Source organism: Clarias gariepinus, chromosome 24, assembly GCF_024256425.1.
Source record: "Clarias gariepinus isolate MV-2021 ecotype Netherlands chromosome 24, CGAR_prim_01v2, whole genome shotgun sequence".
Lineage (NCBI taxonomy): Eukaryota > Metazoa > Chordata > Actinopteri > Siluriformes > Clariidae > Clarias > Clarias gariepinus.
The window spans coordinates 1,455,285-1,472,145 of NC_071123.1; the positions used below are offsets into that span (position 1 = coordinate 1,455,285).

General features: G+C 37.7%; 1 protein-coding gene across 2 annotated transcripts in view; it reads right to left on the minus strand.

The window, feature by feature from the left end:
• Window positions 1–5,960: 5,960 nt before the first annotated feature.
• The window catches only part of nup214 (nucleoporin 214), a 39,083-nt gene continuing 28,182 nt past the window's right edge, over window positions 5,961–16,861 (minus strand). For both annotated transcript variants that reach the window (XM_053485897.1, XM_053485896.1), the window contains 5 exons: window positions 15,404–15,553; window positions 13,385–13,556; window positions 10,158–10,297; window positions 8,282–8,315; window positions 5,961–7,506 (listed from right to left, as the gene is read on the minus strand). In XM_053485897.1, the coding sequence (XP_053341872.1) occupies window positions 7,470–7,506; window positions 8,282–8,315; window positions 10,158–10,297; window positions 13,385–13,556; window positions 15,404–15,553 (533 nt within the window). In that variant the 3' untranslated portion in view covers window positions 5,961–7,469. The remainder of the gene's footprint in view (window positions 7,507–8,281; window positions 8,316–10,157; window positions 10,298–13,384; window positions 13,557–15,403; window positions 15,554–16,861) is intronic.

The window sequence follows — 16,861 nt, forward strand, 5'->3', positions numbered from 1 at the left end:
GCGCTAGAAAGAGAAATATTCATTTTTTTAATATATAGTTTGCAGGTGTGACAAAATAATGACTTCCAGAGATTCTTCTTCTTCCTGATTCAGTGTTTCTGAATATATGAGAAAAAAAACTGACTAATGCACACATTACACACACATTTTACACACACACACACACACGATAAAAGAAACCGTGGACTGACACCGACCAGCCCGTTTGTTTTCTCAGCAGGATGTAGTATAAATGTTAATATTTAATTTAATTGCAGGATGTTTTTAATTAAGTTTTTATTTTAAATCAGTTGATTTAAAGTGAAACCGGTCCGATCCAATAACTGGGTTTTTACCATCAGATCTCACGGACTTCCTGTCTGACAGTTAAACAGTACAGACTTCCTGTCTGAAGCTTCTTCAGTGCTTTCTCTCGGAATTGTGTGTGTGTGTGTGTGTGTGTGTGAGAGATGTTTTCGATGAAGCTGGAATAGAAATAACGAGCTGCTCAGCAGTTTACACACAGATTATATTCTGATAAATTAGATTTGTTTTTTTTTGTTTTTAAAGAGAAAAGGTCTGTATTACATCCGGTTTTATTATGTTTTTTTGTTGTTGTTGTTTTTTTAGCAGCTCTGCCATTGAACCATGTTACTTGAAACCAGACGGCGTTACTGACGAATTAGTCAAACTGACGATGCACAATGTGAAATATTTGTACTGAAATAAAAAAAAAAAAAGAATCTAACTCTGGGTCTCTTATTTATTAAAATAAAAAAATAAAAAGAGCAACTCGCTAACATTGAATAAAACCACCTTGGGTTTGGTTTCCTCTTCCGCGGGCGTGGGTCAACCTCGGGTGCCCCTGATCCCGTCACCAGTGTACTGGGGCATCAACGATAATCGCTTAAAAGTGATAATGTTACGGCTGATCGGTCTTAACGAATCGTGAGAATTAAATTAAAATAAATGATTGATTTTCTAGATTCACAAAGTAAATAAATAAATCACGTGCAGGAATCAAACGTGGGAATAAATGAATCACGACACGATTCACACGGACACGAGTGAATCACATTCAAGAATTAAAAGCGAAAACTTCGGTTATGTGAACTTAAGCGCACTTTTTCACAATGAGTGTTGGAGGTGAAAGGGATGGCATGAAGAAGGAAGTAAAAAGAGAGAAAAAAAAAAAAGAAACTTTAAATACGCTGATGCATGAGCAGAAAAGAGGAAATGAAATCAAACGAAAAGGAAGTGAGTTTGTGTTGCCAATTTAGATCACGCAAGTGCAGCTGGTGAAGAAATTTTTTTTTTTTAAAAAGAAGAAAAAACTGCATTTACGTTGCTCGCCTCCCCCCAAAAAAGCTTTTCTCTACAAGATAATGAAATTCAAGAGAAGGAGAAGAGCTTATGTTAGTGGTTTCGGTCACATGTTGTCATAACTGAGTCATATTAACTGAAAATGAACAAATTGTGCAACAATCCAGTGCAGGAATAAATGCATCGGGTTAAAAAAAATTGATCGAATCAGGTGAGAATTTCTGGAGAATTTTTCCAAAAAAATTGGAAATTGGATTTGAGCGACTTTTAAGAATTGTCATGTCTGTTACTCTTGGTGTCTCCAAAACTGCAGCTCTTGGGGGATGTTCCCAGGCTGCAGTGGTCAAGACAAACCGAAAGTGATCCAAGGAAGAAGAACCGGGGAACTGAAGACAGGGTCATGTGTGGCCTAGGGGTGTAAAGGCTGGTCCGTGTAGTCCGTCCTAACAGAAGCGCTGGTGTAGATCAAAATGTGAAAGGGGGACCTATATAGTTTGGACACACCTGGTTAGTTCTGGAACCCATCAAGCTCTCATGAAGACCTTCCCAGGAAAGCAAGACCAAAACTGACCTGTTATGAAGCTTTACAGAGCAGAAGTAGCAGATAAACATCTCAATATCATCTGTTCAAAGAAGATTTTTGTGTATTTTGGATAATAAACGCCTTCAGTATTGTTTTAGTGTAGAAAGAAATAAACATCAGAACCAACCATGGAGTTAGAAGGGGTGTACAAACTTTTGACTGGTACTGTATATTTCTGTGTTTTATATTCCGATCATGACTCCGCTACATAGAGGAGAAAATAAAGAAAACCTCAAAGGACAGGCAATAGGAGTGATAAGAGCTCGTCCCTGGAGGAACGGGGAAGATTAGCCGCGTTACTCGACAGCTCTGATCGTCACTCGGCTTGCTGTTCATCCTGTAATATTCCTTCTCAAAGCTCCTGCAAGCGACTTGGTGAAGAAAATAAAAAGTAAATATATTTTACTATATTCACATGCCACTGCTGTTTCGGCTAAAGTTAGCCACGACCCGCTCGCGTAATCACACATGACTAGCATTCCCAAGTGCTGAGCTAAATTTACAGGAAGCCGTTAGTCGCTAGCGCACACCTGTTTCAATCTGTAACGTCTAGCAAACAAAACAGATCTCCTGCCGCTAATATTGGCGCGTGCTAATGTTACAGCAGGGCTTTTCAATCCAGGGCATCTACAGTTGCAGTCAAAAAAGCTCATGCTATTCTAGTACGCTAATTACACTGGGCTACAGTGTGCTTAGGTGCAGCGACATCTGGTTTGGGACGTTACTGTTTAACTTTGGATTACCTCATTTTTGAATATTCAACACACCAGACGTTTAATTAAGTAATTAGCACTTTTTCGTATGTATGTGAAATAAGGGTGGAGACAACGCTTATAACATTATTATTATTTTTTTATTTTAGTTTTTTTTAGCCAAAACTTTTTCAATGAGCAAAGTAAACAAGAAAAAAGGTCCTAAAATGAAGCCTAGAGGAACACCAGCTGCAATCATACAGAACAACCCATCGTAAATTTCATTTAACATAAAATCCAAACAAGAAATAAAGCTGTTGATAAAAACTATGATTTGTGTCGTCTGGGTGAAAGTTGTCGTTTTTTATTCATGCTTTTTATTTATTTACTTTTTAGTTACCTAGCTCTGAAACAAGGTTGTAGGTGGGAAAGAAACTCAGTGGGTGTTATTTAGTAATTTGCTTGGACTTGTGTAAAAAATACTCAGTGTCCACCAAGACCTTTCTTTAAAGCACAATTCATATTTAATATGATATAAATAATCGTTTATAAACCCGACCTTCCGATCGGTAACACACAGCCTAAACTGACTGAGCCAAGAACCAGTTTTTCTGAGTGAGTTTCAGCTGTGTTTAAATGTGGGTTTTACTCAGATCTGGCAACCCTTCCATCAAGACAAATGGATTGTTCATCTAAGGACACCTTTCCTATTTTATCAGCGTTAGCCTCTTTGGCCTGTCGTCGCTCATTTAGCCTCGGCTACATCCCATAATCGACGGTACTTGACACCATGGAGAGGAGTGACGTCAACATGAGGCACCAGATACGCTTGGTTTCAGGATCAACGTAAATGTCCAAACAGGGTTGCGCGATATGAAGCTAATATTGATATCATGATATAAGATGGCACGATACGTACTAGAGGGATTTTAAATATCACTAACAAATATTATTATAATGGTTTCAAACTTGGATGAATAATATTAACACCAGTGCTAAATGTTAGACGTTAAGGTGTTGCATTGTCCTCAATCTTTTAAAAGTGTAAAATGTTATTTTTATGTTTTAATTCACATCAGTTTAACATATGAAGCACTTTTAGCAACAGATATTATTTCGAAGCAGCTTTGGAGAACTCCATAACCTGTATATGTACAGATATACTGTAGACTACTGTAAATACTTGACTGTTTTTAGTACCGAGTATTAATTTCAGTCCCAGGAATCCCTGAACCTTATTCTAGTCTTAGAGCATGCTAATGGGAAACGTTAGCATTTGAGGCTGGTTTTACTGGGAACGTTGTTGCTTGTAATACTATTTGTATGCCCACTGTTGGTGTTTGATGTTAATTTAATGAAGAAAAAGTTTTTTATAAACTGATGTTTTTTGGTGGTACTTTCATAGAGAATGCTTTTCATTAAGCATGTTGTTGTTTTGGGCCTTTTGTTTAGAATGTTGTTTTTTTCGGTGGTATTTTCTTTGCCATTCTTGGTGTTTCATCATGTTTTAATACAGAATGTTGGTATTTGAAGGTGTCGTATTAACGTCAGCTAAAGGAAGTAGGCTGTTTTTGAAGAATGTTGATTTCTGGTTGTATTTTTATTGGCTGTATTGGAGAACGCTGGTGTTTTCTGGCCTTGTAAAGGTAATGACTGGTATTTGCAAGTTTTAATGGCGACTGTACATTTGGTGTTTTGCTAGTAAGCAATTAGTTGCAACATGACTTACTTTTAAAAGCTAATTTAATCTCAGTAATCGTCATATTTTTGCCGCTTTTATTATAGTGATGCTGCATGGTTAGGATTCTCCTGGATGAATAACTACATCTAAAGCAAGTGCATTTATTTCTAAGGAATATAAAAGGATATAAATCTGTAACGTACAGCTAAAATGATTGCAAAGTTTTCCCCCAAATTTGATCATGCAGCCAACTACCACCCATCTGTCACTATGGTTGTGAAAGCACGACCCTCTTTACCACTATGCCACCCCCTACGCCCCCCCTTCCCCTGAGAGAGCACGGCCAACCTGCTCTCTAGACTCCCGGCTGCAGCTCATGATCTCCAGATGATTGGGAGAATGAACACTTTACCGCCGCGCCAGTCGGGAGCCGACACTAAATAATATCACAGTAAATCCGGTGTGTTGGATGAGTTTTACAAGGCAAACATCTAAATCTCTAAAAGATGTTTCTTGGTGTTTGAGCTGGAAAAATATCAGCTTCTGAGATGAATAACCTTCAAGATGCGAGAAGAACAGAACGACTTTGTAATTTGTAGAAAGTTTTTCGTCGTTAGCGTGTTTATCGTTCTCAGGCTGCTGGGTTTTTACCGCCCTGCCGAGGACAACTCCGAGATCATAATTACAAAACGCTGCCGATCGCGCCGCAGCTCTGAAAATAAGATCTGCCCTTCTCCTTTTTCCCTTCACAACCCATTAACTCCACACTCGCGCACTAATTAGGAGCTTCTGATTGAAAAACAAGATAATTAAAAAGCCCTCGCTACCATTTTCACACTCAGTAAAACGAATCAGGATTGAAAGACGGTCCTGATATTGAAGAATAAATAAATAATGAAATAAATAAATAGACTTATGAAGCATAGCCCGGGGGGTAATGAGGTCTGAACACTGCAGCTCCTGATGCAGCTCCACATTCCTGATAAGAGAAAGATAAGAAGTGAGAGAGAAAGTGAGAGTGACAGGATTCATTACACATTCTCAACTTTGACATCTGGATGATGAGCACAGATGTGGATTTGTTTTTTTGTTTTTTTTACTGGATTTGCTCCACCCTGCATGAGAGGTTTGTACGAGCGCTTCAGTAGAGTCAGCTCAAACACTAAAAAAAAAAAAGTTAACAAGGAACAAGGAATTTGGCGAATTCTTCGACTCTCCCGCTCCATTAGGAAAAGCCCATTACAAAGTCGGCAACTATTTTTTTCTAATTTGAGTGTGGTTAAATGATTTTTTTTATTAATGAACTTGATTTCTTTTGAACTGTGACAAGCCGTACAAAACTGAGACAAACTTCTTGATCATCTCTTCATGATTTCTTAGAATCTCAAAATGGCACCTGTTCAAGATCAAATTTGGGAACATGGAAAAGTTATTTTTTATGACTAAACACACTAAACATTTGTATGATGAACCTCAGAAGTTAAGTCACCAAATTTGCTATTTAACTTTTCCTTTATATACTTTTTTTTTGCCACTTATATTTTGTTTAAGGCTATAAACTGAACAGAAATATATATAAAAAAAAATTCCTGAGAGTATATGATTTATTTACATGCTCCATGCTGTTCGACACTGTATCTCCCTTGGTGAGCTTTACATTTTAGTTACTCAATAAAGAAAATAACTAAAATAAAAGGCAGCCTTTTAGTTTACTTGATGGAAGTTTATAAAATGCTTTTTAACTGAAATTACACAAAATCAGCATTATTCACAATCAGTTACAGGCCAATCAGTTAATATTTTATAACTCTAAAGGACCCAACCTTCTCCTTGTTTAAACTTGGGCCTAAATACACAAATTATAAAACAATCCAGTTACTCACACATTTCTTTAGAATAAAAATCATTAGCAAAGGATAATGAGAATTTCTAGCTCATTCTTTTCCCCTCCTTTTAAACCGTATTCATACAGGGTAAAAATGGAAAATAAGAAACAGCACATTTCTTTTATCATATTTTATTTGAAGCAAGTCTTATCAACATGTCGCAGGATGGACGTTCCACTTTAAATTAAATCCATCATTTATTCAGAACTCATGCAAAGTATAAAAAAAAAAGGCGCCTCGCAAACATGGTTTTAAAACTGTAACATGGTTTTAGCGTCATGAGGAAGCGAGAAACGTCTCTGACGTCGTTAAGTCTAATTCTCTGGAAACCTCATACAGCTCTCTCTCTCTCACACCCACACACACACACTCTCTCTCTCTCACACACACACAGCAGAACTGACCATAAAGCACTGAGATGTAATTGTTTTTTTCCATTATTCCTATTAATTAAAAATGTGGAAAGGATATACAGTAGAGATGTAGAAGCTACACAAAGTGTGTTAAGGTAGAATTATGATGTCTGGTGGACTTTAAAAGGTAAATATTACTGCTGTGTCATATCAGGTTCAAAGAAGAACTTATATATATTAAAGGTATTTTAACAATTATTGTTGGCTATCAAAGGTGTTTAAACTGAAAATATCAGGTGTTAATCGCCCGTTAATAAAGAATACTGCTTTATTCTTGTGAAGAAGGTTAATGTTTTAAAAATTTGAAATTAACTTTAACTAAACTTTTTAAAATTCCAGAACAATATTGTTTGCCATTGTTGGTGCTTGATGTTGGTTTAATGGAAAAAAAGTGGTCGTAAACATTGGCTTTCGACTGTATTTATGGCGTTTAAATAGTTTTTATTTTAAAAAAGTTTTTTTTTTCTATAAGGAATGAGAGTTTTTAGCCATTGTTGGTGTTTCACTGTGCTTTATTGCAGAATCTTGGTACGTGTAGATTACTCATTAAAGTTTCTGAATGAAGAATGAAGGTGACCTGATAGAAAACCATGGTGTTTGTTGGCCTGTTTAACTGTAACATTAAACACTCATAGTTTTAATGCAGGCTGTTGTTGGTTGAAGGTGTTTTCAGCTGATATTACGCATCGAGTGGAGAAAGTCATGTGACGGTGTTGTGCTTTGAGCAGTGAGCTGTGGTGGAGCGTCTGGTACGGCGATGGTGAGCACTTCAGACTGTGAAACTTGTCAAAGTCGATTTGGCTTTAGAGCATTTCTGTAAACTTTGATGTGCACAGAGATCCCTGTTGCAAAAAAAATATATAAAAATCTAATCTAGTTGCAGAGCGTCAGAACAGCAGAGGCTTCCAGCAGCTAACTTCTCCAGCCGCCAAACGTCTGAGAAGACGACCTAGGAGACAAAATAATGCGTAAACATACTGTACGTAGATATGAAATGTTCCCTTTTCCACACAGGTCCAAAGAAGAATTTGGTAAGAGCAAGGGACATCGAGAGCCAACAAGTTAGTATCCATGAATAATCTAGCCATAAATAAATAAACAACCTGTTCTTTTATTACTGTATAACACACAAACACAGATCAGCCGTAACATTAAAACCATGTAGGGTTTGGGTTTTGTGGTTCCGCTGGCGTGTGCTGCTGTGGTTTCTGACATCAGGACTTTGGCAGGAGATCCTCCAGGCGGTATAGCGCCTCCAGTTAGGGGCGGGGCCTCCGTGGATCGGGTTTGTTTGTCCGGTGTATCACATGGACGTTGGATCGGATTGGGATCTGGGAGTCTGGTGGGCCCCGTGTGCGGCGTCTGTGACACACTGGGTGTTCTGGTGTCTTTCTATTGAGATCAGCTTTTACTTTGTTTCAGTGATTTGTGCTATATTGGCTTTTCTCTGGGTTTGGACCGGACGGGCCGGACTTGGGTACCTGTGACACTGGTACGCGGTATAACTGATCATCAGTGTTATTTAATTACATTGATTAAATATTAACACTAATTTAATTTTTTAAATAACACTAATTAATTAGTGTTAATGCTATAGATGATCAATTTGTGTGTCTATATATGATTAAGTTTTTGCAGTGAAATCAATTTTATCGTTCTGAGCAAAGCTGTGCATCTGATATAAATAAAAAATCTTTAAGCTTTTTGTTAGAATAAGGACTTACTGATTGTTATTCGTGTTCCCGAAGCCCCCGAAACCTTCAAAGACAGAAAAAGAAAAAAAAAAAAAAATTACAACAAATTTTAACCAGACATCACACTTGCAAGCGAGCAAGCTCATACACACACATGCACGTGTATTCAACAAAACAAAAAGTTCTGTCCCACCAGTGAGAATTAATTACAGTGTGCGCGGCTAAATTACCGCCGTGTCCTACGTTCACCCTGACACAACACCAGCCCCTGACACAAGAACGCTGCAGTGTGGTAGAAGTCAGATTCGAGCAGCGTATAATTACTGTAAAGTTCCTCCAATGTTCTCTGCATCTGCTGTGCCAGAAGCCTAAACCTTAATAAATACCTTGGATCTGGTGTTTCTTTGAAAATACGATTGAGTGTTTTCAATGTTGGTTTGATACGGAGTTTCGGTGCTTGTTGACGTTTATCAGTGGACACTTGAATACCAGACGCTACACGCTGGTGTCACATGGTGTTGGGACAAATTATCTAAAGGTGTTTCAATTTGGTGTTTTGATGAAAATCGCTGGTCTTTTCACAGAAAATGTTGGTGTTGTGACAAAGAATGGTGATGTCTGCCGGCCTAAATAGTGAACACTTGTGTGTGATGGTGTTTTCATAAAAAATGCTGGTATTTTATAATCAATCCCAGTGTATTAATAGGAATATATATATATATATATAAATATATATATATATATATATATATATATATATATATATGGTGTTGGTATTTAAAGGTCTTCTGACAGAGACGGATGGAGTGTTTGGATGGAATATCTGTCAAACACCAAGATGCGTCACTGAAACACTTCATGGTTCTTATTCTTATTATTTTTTAAAAGATGCTGATGTTTACAGGCTATCGATAGCGAGTGTAAATTTTTTTTTAAAAACGACAACGTTGGTCTCTGTTGGTTGCAGACGGCCAGTGATTGTCTCTGGTATCATTTCAACAATCAGTTTTGTCTGATGTTTTACCTAATGAAAAAAAAAATCTGTGTTTAAAGTGTTTTTGGTAGGAACTAGTCACTGATGAGTTTTGATGATGAGAACGTTGGACACTGATTTGATGGTGTTCGTTGTATCTAATGGACTTTAACGGTGAATGTTGGTGTTTGTTGATAATGTTGGACGGTGTCTCATGCTGGTGTTTCGATATAAAAAGATGGTGTCTTGATGGACACTGATTGCTTACATGATGGAGAGTGTTTATGTTTGGGACACCGGCGAAAAAAAGTCGGGTTTATCATCTCTACAACACTAATGTGAGAAGGGTTAGAGATTTGCATATCCAGGATATTATTCTCCACACGTTATTTCTTTATAAATGAGCCACTTCACCCAGAAGATTTGAGTCTGGAAGCTTTAACGGTTTGGTTGGATGCGGGTTAATAACGGCGCGTAGAACTTTCACCACAAACACCGGGACACAGAGCTTCCTCTCTGGTGGTGTTTATTTCAAGCTGATGGAGAAAAGCAGCGAGGGTTAATGAGCTTTTATTTGAGTGATCGGGCCGTTCCTCGGGCGCGGCCCTGCAATTCGTTTCCTTCATTATAATAATGAGCAACCGGAGTGCGCGAAACGTTGAGGCCCGGACACGTTCATCCATCTATAAAATCTTTCCCATTAGCCTTAATGTCTGTATCGCTGCTTGAAAGGGAGCGTGGAATCTGTAAATGTCCATAGATCATGAGTACAAAGTCGGAGGACGGAGCAAGATGACGGCTCTGCGGCTGGGAAGGAGACGATTTCTCAGGCGAATGTTAAACAATAAATTCGTGCGTCACGTCAGAGTTAAATCTATAAACGTTTGCATGACTCCTGAGTGTGAAAGCGCTGGCGTGTGGGTGTGAACTGACCTCCGGAAGAACCGAAGCCTGAGAACCCGGCGCTCTGGCTGCCGAATCCCGGACCCTGCTGAGCCAAACCGCCAAAAGTCGGCGTGCTGTTTTGATTAGCCATACTGCCGAAGGAGGGGCCGCTGGGGGGGGACGCGAAGCTGCAAGGTTGGGGGACAAAAAGAAAAATTATTATTATAAAAAAAAAAAAAAAAAGAAGTCTGATATGTTCTTTTTTTCATTTTTGAAACTCTCAGGCAATAGTTTATCGTTTATTTAAAAACAATTACTCCCCCCCCCCCTTTTTTTTTTTTTTTTTTTAATAAAGGCCAAAATCGAACGGGACAAAGTTAAAGCACTGATCTTTTACACTTTTACAAACAAAAATTATAAAATACCACCGGCGTTATGTGAAATGTACCCTATAAAATGTTTTCCTTATTATTGTTAAAAAAAAAATACAACAAAATTACACCTTTATAACAACATTTAGCATTAATTTAACTGGAATCATAAACTTAAGAAAATTATAATTTTTTAAAATTTACGGGCAATAATATGAATTTTAAGATATTTGTTTATATACTGTATATTTTTAACAATCAATTTCATTTAATTTTTTAATAACATCTAAAACCTGGGTTTCGCATGAAAATAAAAAGGAGCGAGTTGTTACTGTAAAGTTACCAGACAAACTCTGGCGTGTTCTCCAGCACGTCCAGTAAAACCTAACAGTTTTTTTTTTCTTTCTTACAAGTACTGTGCAAACGTCTCGGGAACACATTGCAGAAAAAAAACAAAGACGCCTTTTAAAACATTTCTACTCAAAGAAACTTCTATAAAGAGCACTAAAGAGTAATAAAAGTTTTTCACAGGAAGTACTTGGTGTGAAAACTTGAGCCGAGTGCGCTGGACTCTCTCACACTCGCTGCTTTCTATTTTCATGCATACATTAAAATTAGTTTTTTTATTATTATATTGTTTTCTTTACAGCCATGCAAATATTCCTCTGGAATGTTATTTATTTATTAATTTAAATGTTTAAAAATAGTAAATAGTTTTGTACACAATAAATCTTGACATGATAAACATACATTAAGCTAATAAAGATAAAATGGTGCCTAATACTTTTCCACAGTACTGGATATAAAATACGACACGTGACACGTTTAACTGAAACCTCTGTGACCTCTGACCCTGATATCTGGCAGCTGAGGTCCCTTAGGTTCCTTAGATAGTGTTCAGAAGCAGATCACTTTACCTTCACATGGCTGTTTAAGAGTATAAATGTGTATAAATGTTTCACAAGTGGAAATGTTTGATTAGCTAAAGTCAGTCGAGGAACGTAAAGGGAGGGAAAGTGAGGATGTTCATCTGTAAGTACATACAATTAGTATGAAAAATCCTACCTGAGCTTAATATAGTGGTTGATTAATTCGTGAAGACAGTAAAGAAACAAATAAAGCACTGAAATGCACATTTACATGTAAATCAAAAAACTAAAAAACAGGCAAAGGCGTTCATTTAAAATAAATGTCTAAAATTATGTTAAATCATTGTTCATCTTAATTTCTGTTTCACAAACTTTTTTGTCCAAGAAGAAGCACAAAATCTATTTTTTTGTTTTTGTAGACTAAAACCCAGAAACCACATCAGAAATGCGAAGGTGTGCGTGTGTATAATCTGAAGCAGGTGCATGACCTTGGGATTATCTTTGCATAATCTAACCGGGAACACGATCAAGACAATAATCTCTCACCGTAATCCGCTCCTATTCCCAGATAATCTCACCGCATGAGAGTTTCCCATGAACGACTATTAACCTGATTTATTGTTTTATTTTCCCCCAAAATCTACCCAGACGAGATGTCGAGTGACGTCATGAATGTCGACCCAGAGAAGGTGAATCACGTGGATGGTGTGTAAGAGGATAAACGTCCCTCTTAACACAGGACATGTGATTTACCTCGGCGTCTGGCGAGCTACAAGAACACAATTAATACGCTTAAAGCACAAAATAAATAAATAAAACATAACCTGAAGCGAATATAAAGCTTAAAAGCTTAGCAGTTCTGGAAATCAAACGGCCTGGTGTATTTAAAATCATTTTTACGCCGTAGAAAAGCGTTTTATCTAAGACTAAATCATTTTAAAGGAATTAATCCGACTGGTCAAAGTGCGAACGTTGTGAATACACAGGTTTCTTCCCCATGTCCATGTCTGTATCCGTGTGTGTGTGTGTTTTTAATGTTGCACTTACAGTAAAATCTCCTCAGTATTTGAACTCGAGTGTAAATAAAGTATTGACACCCATGGGCGTAAATATTAACCAAGTCACTGTCTCTTAACTGTGTGTATGCAAGATGGCCGCCGTGAGTATCCTGCTGCTCGAGCAAGTCCTCAGGAATTAATGTGACGTGTGTGTTGAAGTAAAGGTGGGAAAAAAAAATAAACATGGCATGGTTTTAGGTGGGGTGGGGGGGGGGGGGGTATGGGGCAAATACATTATGCAAAGCAACAGATGGGCTGCAGTCAGTAACAGGACACTCGCAGGGTCAATCTAGTGAATAGGACGGATGAAGGGATGGAGTGGAATAATTAAACGAATGGGTGAGAGGGGGGAAAGTTGGAACAAATGGCTGAATGGAATGAAGAACTAGAAGAAACACGGTTGATGTACGAAAAGAATGGAATAATGGACATGGACATAATGGATGGGAGGAATGGAAGAAAGAAATGAAGGAAAGGATGGACAAGTGACAGAAAAGTTTGGATAAAAAAAAGAAAGAAAAAGAAAATTGAAAGAATGGAAGAAAAGATGAATAGAATAAAAAGGACCGGATAGGTGGATGGAAGGAAAAATGGATAGATAAATAAAGACTGGATTTAAAGAAGTGATGGATGGAAAGGCAGATAGAATTAATGAATGAAGTGTGGAAGAATATATGGATGGACAAAAACAATGGCTGTGATGTAAAGAATGGATGGAGAAAAAAAGAAGAGATAAAGGTAGAAGAAGGAATGGTTATAGTGAGATCAATTGATGAATAAAAGGAAAAACAGGAATAAAGAAGGACGATAAAGAACGACAGAAACCCTCCTGCAGTGTGACACCCTGCACTCACCCCTCACCCCGACCTCATCTGGATTCAACACCTACATGTTTTAAATGTTTTAAAATATATATTTGATTGTGATTTAAAGTGTTTTTGTGTGAGTAACAGTGCAGTGTGAGGTGAAGCCCGTACCCGAACCCCCCGACGCTGGCCGCAGACGTTCCCTCTCCGAACACTTTGGCTGCGCCGCTGCCCAAAGGATTGGGGAAGGCCGGATTCGAGCCGAACGTGGCCTGTCCTCCGAACGCCGGGGATCCTCCGAACGCAGGGGGGCTCCCGAACACTGGGGGGCTGCCGAACCCGCCTACAGGAAACACCACAGACAAGAATTAAACACTTTCAGTGTAAAGAAATCAGAAATGTAACACATTATTTATTTATTAGTATAAATTTTATACATACATTTAATTATCTATCAAAATACTTATGCAAATACATTTTTGACAATTATTACTGAAAAATAATTAAGTATTTAAATGTATTTAATATTTAAACTCATGATTATTAATACCTATTAGTAATGTCAATTCTCATGCAGTTGATTCACATGATTTAAAAAAAAAAAAACTTCCAATACACAGAAGCCAGACAGGAAAATTAAGTTTAAGCTTTTAAAATAAAGATTTTTATTTTATGATTGTTACATTTTCTTGTTTGCTTATTTTTACATTACAAATTAAATTTAAAAACATCAAGTTTCGAGAAAAATCTCAAATCACTAGAAAAGTATATGATGTTTATCATTCTAGTTAATTATAACACTCATTGTTCATTTATTTTATAAATAAACAAACAAAAGAAATCTAAATAAACTAGCAAGGCATTTATAGGGTAATTTTTTTTTTAAACTAAAATCTTTCTGAAGGTCACTTTTTATCTAAGTTATAATTAAATCTGTAATTTGAGTCAATTATTTAGAATTAACACTTGATCTGCATTGTTTTGTGTTTTAATTCCAGCATCATTATTTCAGAATTATTTTCAATATACTGTATTTTTAAGGTATTTTTTAAGTCACAATCTTTCAGGACCGTGTTAGTGTAATATTCAGAGATTTAGACGTTTGCACTCTGTTGCCTCAGGAGAACACTTCTGTCTGTCTGTCTGTGGGGAGAGAGAGAGAGAGAGAGAGAGAGAGACAGACAGACAGACAGATAGAGGGATAGAGATAGAGAGAGAGAGAGAGGTGGGGGGGTGTTGTACAGAAGGCGTTCTGGTTTCTGCGTATTGATCTGTAACTCCACTCGTTCCTGACAGAAAGCTGCTCTGAAATTACAGCCAGCCTCACTCCGCTCACGCCGCGCTGAATAATTGATCGAGCTTGTGGAATCGAATTACTCTTTCTGGATTGCCGCCATTAACGGCAAAAAAAAAAAAAAAACGAGACTCCCTTATAATTACGTCTGACAGATGACGAGAACGTATAAGACGCCGCGGCACAGGACAGATAACGCTCCCGGTTTCCCCTAAATAAATCATCACATACACATACAGCACCGCGCAGAAGTCTTAGGCACCATGAGTGTACCCCGAGAACTTTTTCAGTAGTTGAGTACAAAACATCAGTATTCCAGCAAGATTTTTGGAATCTTACAGGAAAATATCTGTATGCCAGAAAAAAAAAGCGTATTACGTAAAAGAAGACTTTTGTGACAAAAAAAGAAAAAAAAGAAAAGATGTTGCAGGTGTGAAAGCGCTCATAAGGACTAAGACTGGTTCTGCAGGAGGTTCAGGGAAAACTAATTAATTTACTGCTGTTTACTGGGTGTTTAAATTGGGTGTGGGAGTGATTTGTTTTGCACTCATCTTAAAGTGAAGCTCTTGTTAGCAGTTTGGTGCTGCATTAATTAAACGGTCACATTTGGTCAAATTTGGTTTATGAATTTGCATGTGAACAGGCTAAAAACATGTAATTCACAACGCACGATGCACCCGAGTCTCTATGTTTTATGATTTATCTTAAAGTTGTTGTTTTTTTTCCATCTTGTTTGGAATATATTTTATATGGATCATTAACTTGGCTTAATTAAAAACAAATTTTAAAATTAAAAATTTTCATCTCTGCAAATGAGAGCAAATACATATTTATTTCCTGGATATTTGGACTGAAACCGTCCCGCTGCACTCCAGCTCTGAAGCGCCGATCTGTACCTGATTTAGCAGGCGTGGAGAACGATCCGAACCCCTGAGTCGCCACAGAACCTGCTCCAGTACTGAATGTCCCGCTGGCCTTCTGGTCTCCAAACGCCGCTCCCCCAAACCCGAACGCCTTCGCCCCGCTGTTTCCAAACAGATTACCACCTGCAGCACAAAGCAAACAAACAAAACAAAAACATGCTTTTACCATGCTCTAAATTACACAACTTATTAAACCTCAGCACACTGCTGAGGTTTAATAAGTTGTGTGCTTATTAACTGTTTTTCCTTACACAACTGCTCACATGTGTAAGGAACAACAGGAAAGTTATCAATTCTGATAAAACTGATTTTTTTTCTTTATAAAATAAAATTTTTACATTCTAACGCCCAAACGACTTGTGGTCATGTTCCTGTGGGAAAAAAAATCAACAATGGGCGATGTGATTGAATTGAACATTAGCAGCAATTAGTACAACTTTGAATGACTATCATTCAAAAAACTTTTACTTTCCATTTATAGTTACATCGGATCAGAGCACATGTAAACCATTGCTTTCCTCTTTTTTTTTTGACTAGTATGTCAGAAAATGACCGTTACGAATCACTGACACTGGAGACTCCTTACATATCAATGCTAAATCTACAGAAATGATTATGTACTGGAACAAGCGCATCACGTTAATGTAAAGCTCTAAAAACTCCACTGTGGTATCAGATCAGGCTGAAATCTGAACTTGTCCCTGCAGATTACAGCAGGCATGAACTCCAGCCTGCCCAAGAGCGACGGAGCGACAGCACGAACGCTATTCTGAGTAACGGTGCCTCCCCTCGCGTCACCGCCTGTCTAACCCTCCGCAGCTGAGTGATGAAAACATCCAGACTTTATCCAGCGCATACCAACACAGCTATTTATTCCTGCAGTCATTAACTGGGAGTGCGAACGACAGCGCCTCCATCCTGTCCGTCTGTATGCCAGATTTAACATACAGACCGAGACAATAAAGTGTAAGAAACAGTGACCTTGAGAACCATAACAAAAACAAATCACAGGTCTGACACAAGACTATTTTGTTTAAACTAACTAATTAATTTTATCATACTGCCTAGGTTGGGCTGAAAAAAAAAAAGATGAGTTACTCTATATTGTGCAATTCTGACCCTGGGTTTCAAGGGTTAATAGCTGAATATTGTGCCTTCATGAAGAACGGACGTCTGGTAAAGCGATGGAAATGATTACACAGGTAGTCCCCGACTTATGAACATTTGACTTACGAATTTATGTAGATATGGAAGGACCGCGGTTCTTCGAACATTTGTAGATGCGAACAAATAACAGAAGCAGCTCACGTGTATTGTATAAAAACTGACACTGCAGTGCACCAGACACCAGATATACAATATTTTCAGTGTGTAAGTGAATGCATGAAATGTCTAAAGTCCGGTAGTCACACCACTGTTACATTTGAATTG